This window comes from Danio aesculapii, chromosome 20 (genome assembly GCF_903798145.1).
Source record: "Danio aesculapii chromosome 20, fDanAes4.1, whole genome shotgun sequence".
Classification (NCBI taxonomy): Eukaryota; Metazoa; Chordata; class Actinopteri; order Cypriniformes; family Danionidae; genus Danio; species Danio aesculapii.
The window spans coordinates 13751327-13766829 of NC_079454.1; the positions used below are offsets into that span (position 1 = coordinate 13751327).

General features: G+C 40.1%; 1 protein-coding gene across 4 annotated transcripts in view; it reads right to left on the bottom strand.

Annotated features, from left to right (window-relative positions):
- Positions 1–1366: 1366 nt before the first annotated feature.
- Positions 1367–15503, bottom strand: part of trappc8 (trafficking protein particle complex subunit 8) — a 173322-nt gene continuing 159185 nt past the window's right edge. For all 4 annotated transcript variants that reach the window (XM_056480723.1, XM_056480722.1, XM_056480721.1 and 1 more), the window contains 2 exons: positions 5038–5127; positions 1367–2522 (listed from right to left, as the gene is read on the bottom strand). In XM_056480723.1, the coding sequence (XP_056336698.1) occupies positions 2288–2522; positions 5038–5127 (325 nt within the window). In that variant the 3' untranslated portion in view covers positions 1367–2287. The remainder of the gene's footprint in view (positions 2523–5037; positions 5128–15503) is intronic.

Consider the following 15503-nt stretch of genomic DNA (forward strand, 5'->3'; position numbering starts at 1 on the left):
CAAATGTGGCCCGAATCTGATTTTTTTTGCCCACATGTGACTCTTTTGTCTATTCTTTGATCTGTTTTTGTCTTGACAGTGTGAACAGCTCAAACCGCATTAAAATCGGATCTTTTCATCTTTTTTTCAATTTGTGCCACTTTCATATGTAGTATTAAATCAGACACAAATCTGAAGTTTTGCAATGTGATCGCAGTGTGAACGGTTATGTAGGAACTCATGTGACTTTTACATAATCTTTGAGCGACATGCGTCATTATTCTGTTCTGCAAACATCATCTACTCTTTAGCAGCATATAGAATGGCACACAGGGTAATTACTCTACCACAGAAAGTTTGTTGTTCATTTTAAATAAATTTTGAAGGCAAAACTGGTGCTTGTAAACCAATCTGGTTAACAATGGGGCACGGGTTGATTGCAAAGCTGAAGAGAGTCAGGGGGTGTTGCGGATAGGAGATCCGTGCGCAAAGGAGGAGCACTTTCATTTTAAGGATGCACTTTCTCTCCGAGTGAAAAAAGGGCAGGTGCTCAAGCACCCAAACCCCCATTCTGCACGTGCATGTTGTTTATAACGACGTAAAATGAAATAACTCCAAACAGAGATAAACCAACTCTGCCTTCACATTTCAGTCTGCGGCTGCTCATTAACCCTTTATGAGTTCACGACACCGGTGGTCAGAAAAACACACAGCGCAGTTGTCATATATCACAAATGATCCGTGTTTTCAATCACAAGTGACTTATTTTAGGTTTCAAATACCAAAATACACATTAGCAGTAGCAGAACAACCCTTTACAGTTCATGAAATACACCACGGCTGTTTGTGAAAAGAGCAATGATCATATTACGCATAATCTGTCTGACAACGTGCTTACTTCGTACAGTATATACATTGTGTGCATAATTAGACATTTTTGCTGTCCGTAATTGTACTTTTGCACATGCGGGTCAGTTTAGGACCGAGATCTGTTCACAAATCTAATATTGACCACATTTATAACAACAATGTGAACAGCTATGCAAAAAAAATCAGATCTGAGAAAAAATCTAATTTGAGCACTGAGCCTTGCCTTGTGAACGTAGCCGGAAAAGCATTTCGGGCAAGATTAAGAGGCACAGCTTTTTTGTTAGACTTCTTAAAAATTAAAACTACAAATAACAAGACATGCCAAAAAGAAATACACTGGAAAAAAAAACAATCAAAAGCCTCAGATCAATCATTTAACCCAGTACATTCAACTAAATGCCTATAAGGCAGCACATTTTAGAACAAAAATCAAGTTGTGCTTTGATATACGATGTGGCATTTGCCAACTCAATACAGTAAACTGAATCTAAAATAAAAAGACCACAAGCAGCAGGGGTTCTTGGTTATTGGTTACATTTTATTCCATGTACAGTAATTTGTTATAAATATAATACATCATTTTTTTCTTCAGAAAAGCAGTGGTGTAGATACATTTAAATAACAGTTTGATCATAATAGTGGAGATGACAGAATGAGAGCTGAGAGGTGGTGGGAGAAGATGATTGGTTTTGTAGAAAATTAAAAATTTCCAGAGAGAAACGACACTGCCCACCCACTGCTGGATGCAAAAATATGCCCTCTAATTGTGACTTTAACCCTCTTGGTGTCTTTACAGGTCCTTTAAAATCTGTGGATTCAGCCGGCTCCTCGCTGGACTTTGCAGATCCTACTGGCCCCTCATAAGGTGATATTAAATTTACTCCACATTTGCAGTGTGACTGAATAAAGCAGAACACGTGCTTTCAGCAGCTGCTATAATATCATCTCCAGGCCATCAGGTTACAGTGCTTCATCTTCTGGTTTTTAAGAAAGTACTTTTTTTAGTTACTGTGGCAACAGATCGCAGTGGACAACCATTAAATCACAGCATCAACATTACACATGTTTGGGGTCTTAAAGAAATATAGTTCTAAAACCAAAAAAAAAAAAAAAAAGTTCATAAAACAAAAGCAAAAAAGATACACATGGTGGACATGAGAGATAAATTAACATGGAAACAGGTCCAGTCACGCTTCAGGTGTATTTCAGACAAAACATGGAGAGTTTGTTTGTATTTAGCTCACCATAGCAGACCGTACGAGCACAACAGATGCAGTGTTAAGTTGAAACACATATGTTCAAGTTTTTTTTAAACTACTTAACTGCCAATTAGATTTCATTTTAGCAACAAGTAGAAAAAAAACGAACAAAAAAATCTTGGAGTCATTTATTTAGGTGGGCCAGGAAATGTTGGACTGTGGAGTTGCTGTGGAGTTCCTCAAACACTGTTGATGATGATGAGAGCAGGCATGGCGCTCTGCTGGCTGGTCTCACACATTGCGCTGGTCTGTGCCAACTTGGCGAAGACACGGGGTGTGCCCAAATTATAAACTCCAGCCTGGAAGAAACAGGCTTTCAATGAAAGCCTATAGACCTCTTGTGCTTGGAGTTGCAATTTATATTGGGTCTGGCCCAGCCAGCTAAAAGAACCGTGCACTTCCAGTGACTCTGGGCTGTGTAAAGAAGACACAAGAGAGTGTCAGACATTACAAAATCATCCTACATTTACAACATTTGGATATTAGGTATCAGGAAAGTTGGCAGCTACAAATTATATTTATGGCTTGTCACCATCATTTTGTTTAAATCAAGCATTAGGGATGCACAGAAGTTTCAAAAATGGCAGTTCAAAATATCCGCATATATTATGCATACAGTTGAAGTCAGAATTATTAGCCCTCCTAAGTTATCAGCTGCCTGTATATTTCCACATATTCTGTTTAACAGAAAGATTTTTTAACAAATTTATAAACATGATAGTTGTAATAACTCATTTCTAAAAACTGATTTATTTTATCCCTGCCATGATGACACTCCATAATATCAGACAAGATATTTGTGGGCTAGAGACTTATGCTATGCTTGTCAGATGTGAAAGCCTGGTTGTCTTTGAACTTTCTAGATTTTAATGAAAGTAAGATTTAATGTTCGGCCCGTGAAACTCTTCTAGAGCACCGATAGTTAATCTTGAAAAAACAAGTTTTTCTATGAAGCCCTGGGTAAAAAAATCTGGGTGTTATTCTGGATGATGGCTTGAGCTTTGACAAACAGATAAATGCATGGGTCAAATCCTGCTTCTTTCAGCTTCGACTAAAACTATTCTAAAAACAGCTAAAACTATTCTATCTAGAAAAATAATCCATGTTTGTATTATCACTAGGTTGAACTATTCTATCTCATTATATTTTGGGATTAGTCTGAAAACCTTATCCCATTTACAATTAGCTCATAATGCTGCTGCAAGGCTTTTAACGCGTACCAAGAAACATGACCACATTACACCAGTCTTATGCTCCAAGCACTGGTTGCCTGTGCACTATTGAGTCACTTTTAAAATTCTTCTATTGGTTTTTAAATCTCTAAATGGACTGGCACCCTCTTATCTGTCAGACATGTTGATTGAGCATCAGCCTGGTCGATCTCTTCAGTCATCTAACCAGAGATTGTTATGTATCCCTGTTGACTCAGGGATTGAAATGCAGGGGTGACCGTGCCTTCGCAATAGCTGGTCCTAGGTTGTGGAACGCTCTGCCCCTCTGCATTAAATCTGTTTAATCTCTGTCTGTTTTTAAATTTGGGTTGAAAACTTACCTCTGACTGTTTGATCATTTTATCAATAAAAGTGTGAATTTTCTTTGTTGTGATGTACAGTACATTGTGCAGCACATTGGTCAACCTCTGGTTGTGTTTAATAGTGCTACAAAAATAAAATTGACATATTTCTCAAGATACTAGAATTCAGCTTAAAGTGACATTTAAAGGCTTAACTAGGTGAATTAGGTTAATTAGGCAAGTTAGGATAATTAGCAAAATCATTGTATAATGATAGTCTTTTCTGTAGACAATCGAGAAAAAAAAATTGCTTAAGAAGGTTAATAATATTGAAATAAATATTTTTATATTTTATATATTTTAAAGTTTGAAAAAATTAAAAACTGCTTTTAATCTAGCTGAAATAAAACAAATAAGAATTTCTCCAGAAGAAAAAATATTATAGGAAATATTGTGAAAAATTCCTTGATCTGTTAAACTTCATTTGGGACATATTTAAAAAAGAATAAATAATAAATAATTCTGACTTCAACAGTATATGAAATGCATATATTTATCAATGCATGTACTGCACATGCTCACAGGAAAAGCAAAGTCAGCTTAAACAGCATGCTGACAGGACAGTTCTATGTAATATACTAATTCCTGCTGCTTGCAATAGTGTCATGGCAATGCTGGCAATAGGTTGTTGTTTTATTTTATTTTTTTATTGATTTAAATAGTTATTTTATTAGCTTAATTTAAAAATAATCTGTATAATGTTATGTTGAGTTATTTTCAAAACAAAAAGTCTCGTAAAATTACTTTATATAATTTAATAAAATAATAAATAATCATCACACAACAAAGCAAATCATTATTTTACAAGTGCATCTACAATTTCCATTTTAGTTCATCCCTTCCAGGCATGAATTAATTGGTGAAGAACTAATAATAATATAATTTAACAACAATAATGTACCATGTTTTTAAATAAACCAAATTAACAACAACAACAAAAAAAAATCATAAAACTAATAAAATGCAAAACATTTAATTAAATATGATTGTATATAATAATAAAGACATCATTAAAATAAATTTAAATTGAATAACTATAATATGATCATCATTGTAATTATTAATAATAATAAAAATAAACTAAACAAGGAAAAAAAAAACAAAAGGAAACTTTTCTTTTGCTAACAACAGATTTAAAAGCCAGCTTCATTACAAACTCTGTAAGATACTTGTGATGCATGTTTCATTTTCTAATGCTATTTCTAACTATACAAGCACCTCACACTAAACCATAATGTGCTTGCAGTCACAGTTAGAATTAATACAATTAATTACTTGCAATACTGACAATTAACACTTTCATAGTGCTTAGCAATAGTTCATTTTAGGCCCTGACAAAACAGAAAAAAGATGTACCTGGTTGTTTTATGCCGCAGATCAATGATGACGTCTACCTGAGCCAGGGAACAGTTGGACAGCATCAGGGTGACTGGAACCATACATAAACTAGAGAAAAGAAGAGGGGAGAAAAATATGTGAGGCCAGTTCTTGAAATATTTCTTGCTGACGTAGTGCTTTGTTCATCCTCCACAAAAGCAAACAAATATCAAACAGTTTATTCTTCAACTGAAAAATGCAGAAGACGTCAGTACTCGTGATGCCTTATTGGAACTCAGGCCTCAAGTTTTCAAGCCAGACAAGGCGATTATTCAATTTGGTGACGTAAAATATATGTGACTTTTATCTGGACATCACTTTGATCAATGGTCAGTAAATGGGTGAGCAAAATGATTTAACCCATCATAACCAGTTAAATCTCATACTGGTGCACAACTAGTCATTTGCCTAAAGCACAAAGGTGCATTGACCCTAGTCGTAAAGATATTCCCTTTCATCATATATGCTACAAGACTTTTGGTTCCTATCTCACTCCGCTATCTTAAAATGAAAATGATAATGACTACACACATTTGGTGGAATCAAATTAAATATTTGATTTAAAGTCCGACATTTACACGTAAAATTTTTAAAAGTCTACATCACATGTAAAAAAAATATATATCAATATTTAGTAAATGCATATAACAGATATACTGTACACTCTATATTGTTCCAAAAGATTCTAAAACTCACCAAGTCTACATTTATTTAACCCAAAATACTGTTAAATGTTAGAATTGAAATAACCAATTTTTTTGTCACTTTATGAATTTATTTGAAAATGTCATGTAAGCGATTTAAACTTTAAGGCCAAATTCCAATTATTTTTTTACTCTTTCCCTTTGGCCCTTGAAACAGAGTGTGAAGGGGGGAAGGGCTTTAAATTTACTCCTAAGAAATGGGACAGAACTACAACACCTGAACACGTCATCGTATGTCATTGCAATCTTTTACTTCATATGAGATCGATGACAGCGACTGCTGTAGTGATTCTAGTTGCGTTATTTTTTGGTATGGCAGCGATATAATGTGGCAATAAGCTCGTAACTGTTCTGTCACTACTGTGTTTTTACACCGTGGCCATATTCATCTATGTAAACACGAAAACAACATAAACATTATACCAGACACTGTAAAAAGCTCATTCCCGGCCACTATACATTTCTGACAGGGTATTCGAGTGTCATCAAGTGTCAGATGGCAAAGTATGTTGTGGGACTGCTATACAGGAGTTATTATTATGGATTATGGATAGCAAAATTTGGTGTATTTTAAAATCGTTTTTAAAAAAGCATGACGGTAAGACACGAACGCCATTATGAATGTATTAAAGCATAAGCTTGTTTGTTGTAAACAAATCGTAATGATGACAAAAAAAACTAATTTGTGCATCTCCTGACTTCCGTGTGCAGCCATTTTGCCATTGTAGCTGGTGTATTCTTGGAAATTTTCTTATCCCTTGGTTTCGAGTGTGGTCCGGAAAAATATCAGTTTCAAGGGTTATCCAGCCCTTCCCCTTGGACCTACGCAATCATGCTTAAGAGAATTGGGACAGGTCTACGCCTTCAAGTGAATGCTCAAAACGAGGGGTAGGGGTAAGGGGAAGAATTGGGATTGGGCCTAAGCATCATTACTCGAGTCTTCAGTGTTGCAAATCCTTCAGAATATCCTTCAGAAATCATTCTAATATGCAGATTTGTTGCTCAATACATATTTAATCACCAACATTATTTCCCAACCAATGCATCTTTATTATCATTATAATCATCATAAAATTTTCTTCAAAGTTTCTTTGATGAATATAAAGTTTAAAATAACAGTATTTGCTTTTATAACATAGCAAATTCTGATTAAATGCATCTGACCCCACACATTGACTGGCCTAAAAAAATTCACTTAATTCATCTTGTTGTTATGAAGCGGACAGGAGACAGAGGTAAGGAAACGTTAGGGTGTTTATTAAATGACAACAAGGAGCACATGAAGGATAGCCAGGAGGATCAGGAATGATGTTGGGGTCTTTTCCTCCGTGGCTGGGTAACAGGAATACACGAGGATGGACAGCACACACCAGATACAGCTGACAGAGGATGACACAGACTTGGAAGGACTGGAAGACAGGACGATTCGGGAGGACCAGGAAGACTAGGAGGAATACAAAGAGAACAGGTAAGTAAATCGTTTGTTTTAGCTGAGGATGACTACGCTGAGTGGTCGCTCAGTTGTCCGCTTTCGTCGAGACGAGCCCGGACAATGAGCGACTGGAGTGCTGTGCTTTTATCTGGTGCTCGTGAATGTGATGCAGCTGTGTGCTCATTAGAAGTCAGGTGATGGTGATCTTCGTGAGTGGGGGTCGTGAGAGCCTGACCAATCCATGACAGTACCCCCCTCCCCAGGGCCCGCTCCTGAGGGCCGACACCTCCGACGCCGTGGTGGTCTCCCTCTGCCTCTAGGCGCTGGGAACTCAGGGTGGCTCTCATGAAACTCCACCATGAGACTAGGATCGAGAATATCAGCTCTGGGAACCCATGTCCTTTCTTCGGGGCCGTACCCTTCCCAGTCCACCAGGTACTCCAACTGGCCACCACGACGTCGGGAACGCAAGATCTCCTTCACTGCGTAGACGGCTCCTTCTTCTAGGAGCAGTGGAGGAGGGGGTTCCTCTTCGTGGTCAGGCTCTGTGGAGGGAAGAACAGGATCGTGATAGGGTTTCAGGAGTGATACGTGGAATGTAGGGTGAATACGGTAGTGAGAGGGTAATTGTAGTTTGTAGGTGACGGGGTTAACCTGTTCCACGATGGTGAAGGGACCAACAAATCGGGGACTTAACTTGCGAGAGGGCAGTCGCATGCGTATGTCCCGGGTGGATAGCCACACCTTTTGTCCGGGTGTGTATCTGGGTTCTTCAGACCTTCTCCTATCGGCGGTTACCTTGCTTCGACGGACTGCCCTCTGCAGATGTTGATGAGCCTCGTCCCAGACTCTCTCGCTCTCCCGGAACCAGTGATCCACTGCGGGGACATCAGATGGTTCGCCATCCCAGGGAAAGAGCGGTGGTTGGAAGCCCAGGACGCACTGGAATGGCGTGAGTCCGGTGGAGGGTTGCCGCAGTGAATTTTGGGCATATTCTGCCCAGCCCAAATACTGGCTCCAGGAGTTCTGGTGACCACTGCAGAAGGTCCTCAGGAACCGTCCCACCTCCTGAATCTTCCTCTCTGTCTGCCCGTTGGTTTGGGGATGATATCCAGAAGAGAGGCTGACGGCCACACCTAGGAGCTTGAAGAAGGCTTTCCATAGACGTGAGATGAACTGTGGACCTCTGTCCGACACAATATCTTCTGGAATACCAAATGACCTGAAGACTTGATTAAAGATATTGTCGGCAGTTTCAAAGGCTGTGGGAAGACCTTTCAGAGGGATTAGTTTGACAAACTTTGAGAATCTATCTACTATGACTAGAATACAGGTATTACCTTCTGACGAAGGGAGGTCAGTGATAAAGTCCACTCCTAGGTGTGACCAGGGACGGTTCGGAATCGGCAAGGGATGGAGCTTTCCAGCGGGTAGATGACGTGGGCTCTTGGATTGGGCACAGTCCTTACAGCCCTGAACATATTGCCTCACATCCCTTGCCATGTTTGGCCACCAGAATCGTTGGGATACTAGCGAGAGAGTATTGTTGATCCCTGGATGTCCAGTGCCTAGCGAGGTATGTAAGGAGTGGATCAGATCTACCCGGTGTTCAGGTGGTATGAACTGCCGATGAGGAGGGCATCCCGGCGGAGCAGGGGCTTCCGGAGTGGCAACGACTGGAGGAGCGTTCCAGGTGATCGGACAAATGGAGATGTGTTCGGGAAGAATCTTCGTTGGGAGTTCTTCATGATCGTGATGCTCGTGTAAACGAGAGAGAGCGTCTGCTCTTAGATTCTTGGGTCCTGGACGATAGGAAATGGAGAAATCAAAACGTGAGAAGAAAAGTGACCATCTGGCTTGACGTGGACATAGTCTCTTGGCCTCTTTGATGTATTGGAGGTTTTTGTGATCTGTGATCACCTGGAACGGATGTTTGGCTCCCTCCAACCAGTGACGCCACTCCTCCAAGGCTAGCTTGATTGCTAGAAGCTCCCTGTCTCCTATGCTGTAATTCTGCTCCGCCGGGCTCAACTTCCGAGAGAAATAGGCACAGGGATGCAGTCGGGGCGGTGTATCATGATGTTGAGATAATACTGCCCCGACGCCGGTGGTGGATGCGTCCACTTCCACCACGAAAGGAAGATTTGGGTCAGGATGAGTCAGGAGTGGGGCCCTTGTGAACTCCTTCTTAAGAAGGCGGAAGGCTGCGGCTGCTTCTTTGGTCCACTCCAGTCCTTTGGGTTTACCCTTGAGGAGATTAGTGAGAGGTGATGTAATCCTGCTGTAGTCCTTGATAAACCGTCTATAAAAGTTAGCAAACCCAAGAAACCTCTGGAGCTCCTTAATGGAAGTGGGTTCTGACCAGGATAGAACAGCCTCAATTTTCTTCCCATCCATACGTATACCGGTTTGGTCAATGATGTATCCCAAGAAATGAATCGACTTCTGGTGGAATGAGCATTTCTCCGCTTTGAGGTAGAGGTGATGTTCTCTCAATGTGTGTAGGACCTCCGCAACGTGTTGGCGATGTTCGGCCTCACTCCGGGAGTAAATGAGGATGTCATCTATGTACACTATTACACAGTGGTGAAGAAACTCCCGGAGGACTTCATGAATGAAGTTTTGGAATACGGAGGGGGCGTTGACCAGACCGTAAGGCATGACCTCATATTCATAGTGGCCAGTAGGGGTCACGAATGCTGTCTTCCATTGGTCCCCCTCACGTATTCTTATCAGATTATACGCGCTGCGGAGGTCCAATTTAGTGAAGACTTTAGCTTCTCGGAGCTGTTCCAAAGCGGCTGGTACCAGAGGAAGGGGATATCGGTATTTTACTGTACCGTTATTTAGGACCCTGTAGTCGATGCATGGACGCAGCCCTCCGTCCTTCTTGGCCACAAAGAAGAAGCTTGAGGCGGCTGGTGATTTTGAGTGACGTATGTACCCCTGACTCAGAGCCTCCCTTATGTAATCTTCCATTGCCTGATTCTCTGGAAGCGAGAGCGGGTAGATCCTACCTCTTGGCAACTGGGCATCTGGAACTAGGTCGATCGCGCAGTCCCATGGCCGATGCGGCGGTAGCTGGGAAGCTCTCTTGGGGCAGAAGACATCATGAAAGGAGCTGTACTCCTTAGGAATGTGGATAGACTGCTTCTCAGGAGGGCTCTCGACCGATGTTGCAAACAAAGAAATGGGGTTCCGACCTTGAAGAGGGAGATTTGGAAAACAGGCAGGTGTACATCCAGATCCCCATTTCTTTATCTCTCCTGTGCCCCAAGAGATGATGGGATCGTGCTTCACCAGCCACGGGCGCCCTAGAATGATGTCCATATTTGCACCCTCCAGAACCAGAAATTGAATCCTCTCTTGATGTAACAACCCCACTTGAAGAAGGATGTCTTCGCATTGTCGATGGATACGGGTCGAAGATCGAGTGCACTGGGTTATCGGTTGTATCTGGTATATATGCGAGGACGCCTCAGTACGGAGGTGGAGTTGACGACAGAGGGATTGGGAGATGAAGTTCCCTGCTGACCCGGAGTCGATGAGGGCTGTGACAAGGAGAGAAATAGAGGCAGTAGTTATTTGTACGGTGGTAGTAAGTGGTTTACATTGTTCAATATTCGTACTGAATACACTCACTGAAGTCCGAATGGGACGAAGGGGACACTCCATACGGGTGTGTCCACTGACACCGCAGTATAGACACAGACCCCGGGTCAGCCTCCTCTGTCGTTCCGCTGATGTCAGTCTTCCAGACTCTATTATCATGGGTTCTGGTTCTGGAGAGGCTGTTGACTCAGGCGATTGGAGGAGTGCAGACGAGGGGGTGATGGTGTCCTGTTGATAGGAACGGAGACGATCGGAACATCGGAGAGAATGTTGGATGAATCTCTCCAGACCCATTGTATCATCTAATGTGGCCAGTTGGATTCGGAGAGTGGGTTCCAAGCCGAGCCGGTACGTGGTCAACAACGATCTCTCATTCCATCCACTTGCAGCTGCTAGAGTGCGAAACCGGAGAGCATATTCCTGTGTAGATAGAGTACCTTGCTTTAGATGATACAGCTGCTCTCCAGCGGCTACTTCCCCATCAGAACGTCCAAACACCTCTTTGAAATACTCCGTGAAGGTAGTGATGGAATTCATGACCGGCCCGGCTTGGTTCCAGATCGTCTCAGCCCATTTAAGTGCAGGTCCAGAGAGTAGAGATACGATGTAGGCGATCTTCGACTTATCTGTGGGATATAGAGAAGGTTGCATTTCGAATATGAGGGAACATTGTAACAGAAAACCATTGCACTCCCCCGCTCCGCCTGAGTAGGGCGCTGGTCGGGCCATGGGACTGGAAGGAAGGGCCGAAGAAGAAACTGTGGAGGCGGAAGTGCTCGGTGCTGGTGGTGCGTTGGAAAGTGGAGCTGGTGGCTGTAGAATCCGCTTCAACTGGTCCACCAGCTCTTGAAGGTGATCGGGGGTGCTCATGTTGTCGTCGTTATAGGTCCGGGCTTCTGTTATGAAGCGGACAGGAGACAGAGGTAAGGAAACGTTAGGGTGTTTATTAAATGACAACAAGGAGCACATGAAGGATAGCCAGGAGGATCAGGAATGATGTTGGGGTCTTTTCCTCCGTGGCTGGGTAACAGGAATACACGAGGATGGACAGCACACACCAGATACAGCTGACAGAGGATGACACAGACTTGGAAGGACTGGAAGACAGGACGATTCGGGAGGACCAGGAAGACTAGGAGGAATACAAAGAGAACAGGTAAGTAAATCGTTTGTTTTAGCTGAGGATGACTACGCTGAGTGGTCGCTCAGTTGTCCGCTTTCGTCGAGACGAGCCCGGACAATGAGCGACTGGAGTGCTGTGCTTTTATCTGGTGCTCGTGAATGTGATGCAGCTGTGTGCTCATTAGAAGTCAGGTGATGGTGATCTTCGTGAGTGGGGGTCGTGAGAGCCTGACCAATCCATGACACTTGTATAAACCTCTCATTCAACCACAGAAATGTTTACTCATCTCACCCTACCCATCTATCATCCCTTAATTTGCACTACTATTTATTTATAATCTTACATTTACATATTACATCTTGTACATATCTCTAGTTCTATCTCAGAACTGTTTACTTCACCTCACCCTACCCCTCTCTAATACCCTATTTTTGCACTGCTGTTTATCATCTACAGTTATTTCTATTGTAACTTGTTGTTTAGTGTAATTTGTATTGTAAGAATATATTTACATGTTTGCACTGAGTAGTAAGATGCACTTAATCTCATCGCACATGTATATAATGTACATTGTATATGTGTACAGTGACATTCTATTGTATTGTATTCTATTTTTTCCTGAACATAAACATTAATATCTTTAATTTAAAAAAAAAGACTTTTAAAAACATCTTTAAAAATCTTCACTCTGAAACTTCCCAACTGAAGGGTGTTTCATTCAATCAGCATTTAATTAAAAAGTTAGAACTGGATGCTCCAGTAAAAACAAAATACTTCTGATTATGCTTGCAAAACTTAATTTAGTCTGCTTAAATCTTGCCACTCCACAATCTACAGCAAGCTGATGTTCACCTCTCTAAATAAGACAAAAACAATGAACAGCACTAATAAATTCCCTGCACAATACACTACCTGACAAAAGTCTTGTCATCGATTCCAGTTGTAGGAGCAAAAAAATAACTTGACTTCTGTCATTTGGAAAAATGGCAGAAGTTAGAGTTTTCAGATGAACTATCTGTTAAACTGCATCTCAATCATCACAAATACTGCAGAAGACTATTGGAACTTGCATGGACCCAAGATTCTCACAGAAATCAGTCAAGTTTGGTGGAGCAAAAATCGTTGTTACATTCAGCATGGGGGCGTGTGCGAGAGATCAGCAGAGTGCCCATTACAGCAGGTGCTGCCCATTACAAACCACAGGACAGGGCAAATTCTTCAGCAGGATAGCGCTCCTTCTCATACTTCAGCCTCTACATCGAAGTTTCTGAATGTAAAGAAGGTCAAGGTGCTCCAGGATTGGCCAGCGCAGTCACCAGAAATGAACATTATTAAGCATGTCTGGGGTAAGATGGGGGAGGCGTTGAGGATAAATCCAAAGAATCATGATGAACTATGGGAGTCCTTCAAGAACACTTTCCTTGCCATTCCAGATGACTTTATTAATACGTTATTTGAGTCATTGCAGAGATGTATGGATGCAGTCCTACAAGTTCATGGGAGTCATACACAATAATAATTCATTTTCCACTGCACCATGACTTTATATTCTATACTGTACATTATTTCTGTTAAGTGACAAGACTTTTGTCTCAACAAAGTCAGACCTTACTGTCCTAATTAAATCATTTGAAATCAAGGCATGATCATATTTTATTTTGGGAAAATAAGCGTAATCTAGAGGCCTTTGACATTTATATAAACCACTTCTGATATCAAATGATCAACCAGAAGTCAACTTATTATTTGTAGTTCCTAAAACTTGAATAGGCTTGGATAGACTTTTGTCAGGTAGTGTTTAAATATATTCTGTAAACAAACAATTAAACTTCTATGTTGGTCACAATCTGCCACTACTTTAGGTTTGGTTTATTTTAAGCTAGATATGTAGTCTTGATAAGACACAAAACGACAACGTTTAGCTTTAAACCATTTGTCTGTTCATAGTAAAAGTGAATGGCCACTGTACCATGCAGCATAATTCGAATATCTCTGATGTGGGACAAAACATGTTTGCGGAAACAGAATTAGTGTGAATGTCTTTTGACTGTTGAAAGGGCCAGACAGCACAGCGTCAGCAAAAACAGGACACAAAATGACAAACTAAAAATATATTTAGCTTATGTTTAGGAACTTCGGGCATGTCAAAAACTGAACCAGAAAGAGCTTTTAGCACCTGGCAGTTTGTCAGATGTGACATGGAGTCATTTTAGGGCTTTTTTTTATAACAGCACCGCTTAACAAAATTACAAGACTGGTAACTTGATTTATTAATGAAATTATTGATTTTAAGATTTTCTTTACTTCATAAGTGTTGATTTCTTGCGTGTTTAAAGTGCCAATGTAACAGATATTTTCTTCCATAATGTATTTGTATACAAAAAGAAAAAGAAAAAAAAAAAAGAAATGTGGAGTGGGGACTTGATATTGGTGCTTTGTTGAGTGGATGGAGGCAGATCTGAACGTGAGCCTGAAGCGAGTTGTAAGAGAGAAACGGGGTCACCAGAGAGAAGCCTGTCGTTTCACTGAAGATCAAGTCATGACATTTTGAATAGAACAAAAAGAAAAAGCATATGCATCAATGAATACAATAAACATGCATCGCTGCAACACAATAAATATGATGTGTTTGGAAAATATATATAAATATAAAATAATAATAAAAATATTTCACTTTTTCTTTTTCAAGAAATGGTCCATTTAAAAATTTTAATTCTGTTATTAATTACTCACCCTCGTGTCATTTCAATTCAAAAAGTTATTTTATATTAAATCTGAGAGCTCCCTCATCCTCCATAAACCGAAACAGTCCAAAAAAAACCCCAAAACATTCTGTGACTTTTGTGATTTAACGGTAATTACACAAAGTTTCATGAACAATTTTGTGCACCAAAGAAACTGTAAACATTACTTTGTTCACATTTGTCTCCAGTGTCAGGTCAGGATGCGTTTATTACAGGCAATATAGTGCTTGCGTGTTGAACTGATACAAAAAAACATGCATTGTCATACTATCCTTATAGTTGTATTTAACTTTTTTTTGTGCACAAAAGTGTTCTTGGAGCTTCGTATGATTACAATTTAACCCCATTAAATTATTTGACAATGTTTTGTTTCCTTTCTGGACATTTCAGGATCTATGCTTCTATGGAAGAGAGAGAGAATTTTGAGTTTATTGCCATTTCAACTTTTCTGGATATGTCATGGCAAAAAAAAAAAAAAAAAAAAAAAAAACAGTTCAAATTTATCACGTATTATAAATACCACTTTTCTATAATTATAAAAATATTCTAACTATTCAAATTCATCAACAGCAATAAATAATACACAAGATAAAATACATTAATAATAATAATAACAATAAAAAAAGATAAAAATCTAAAACAGTTTTTTAAGGTTTACTTTTGATAATTTGTACAATTGTACTTTTGAAAATTGTACAATTTTAGAAGGATTCACATTAAAAAAATATTTCATTTAAAGTCTCTTCCGATTAAAAAAACGTTGTCTATTAACATTAAAAATAGGGCATTCCACAAGTATATGTTTAACAGTTTGGTTCAATTGCTGTTGC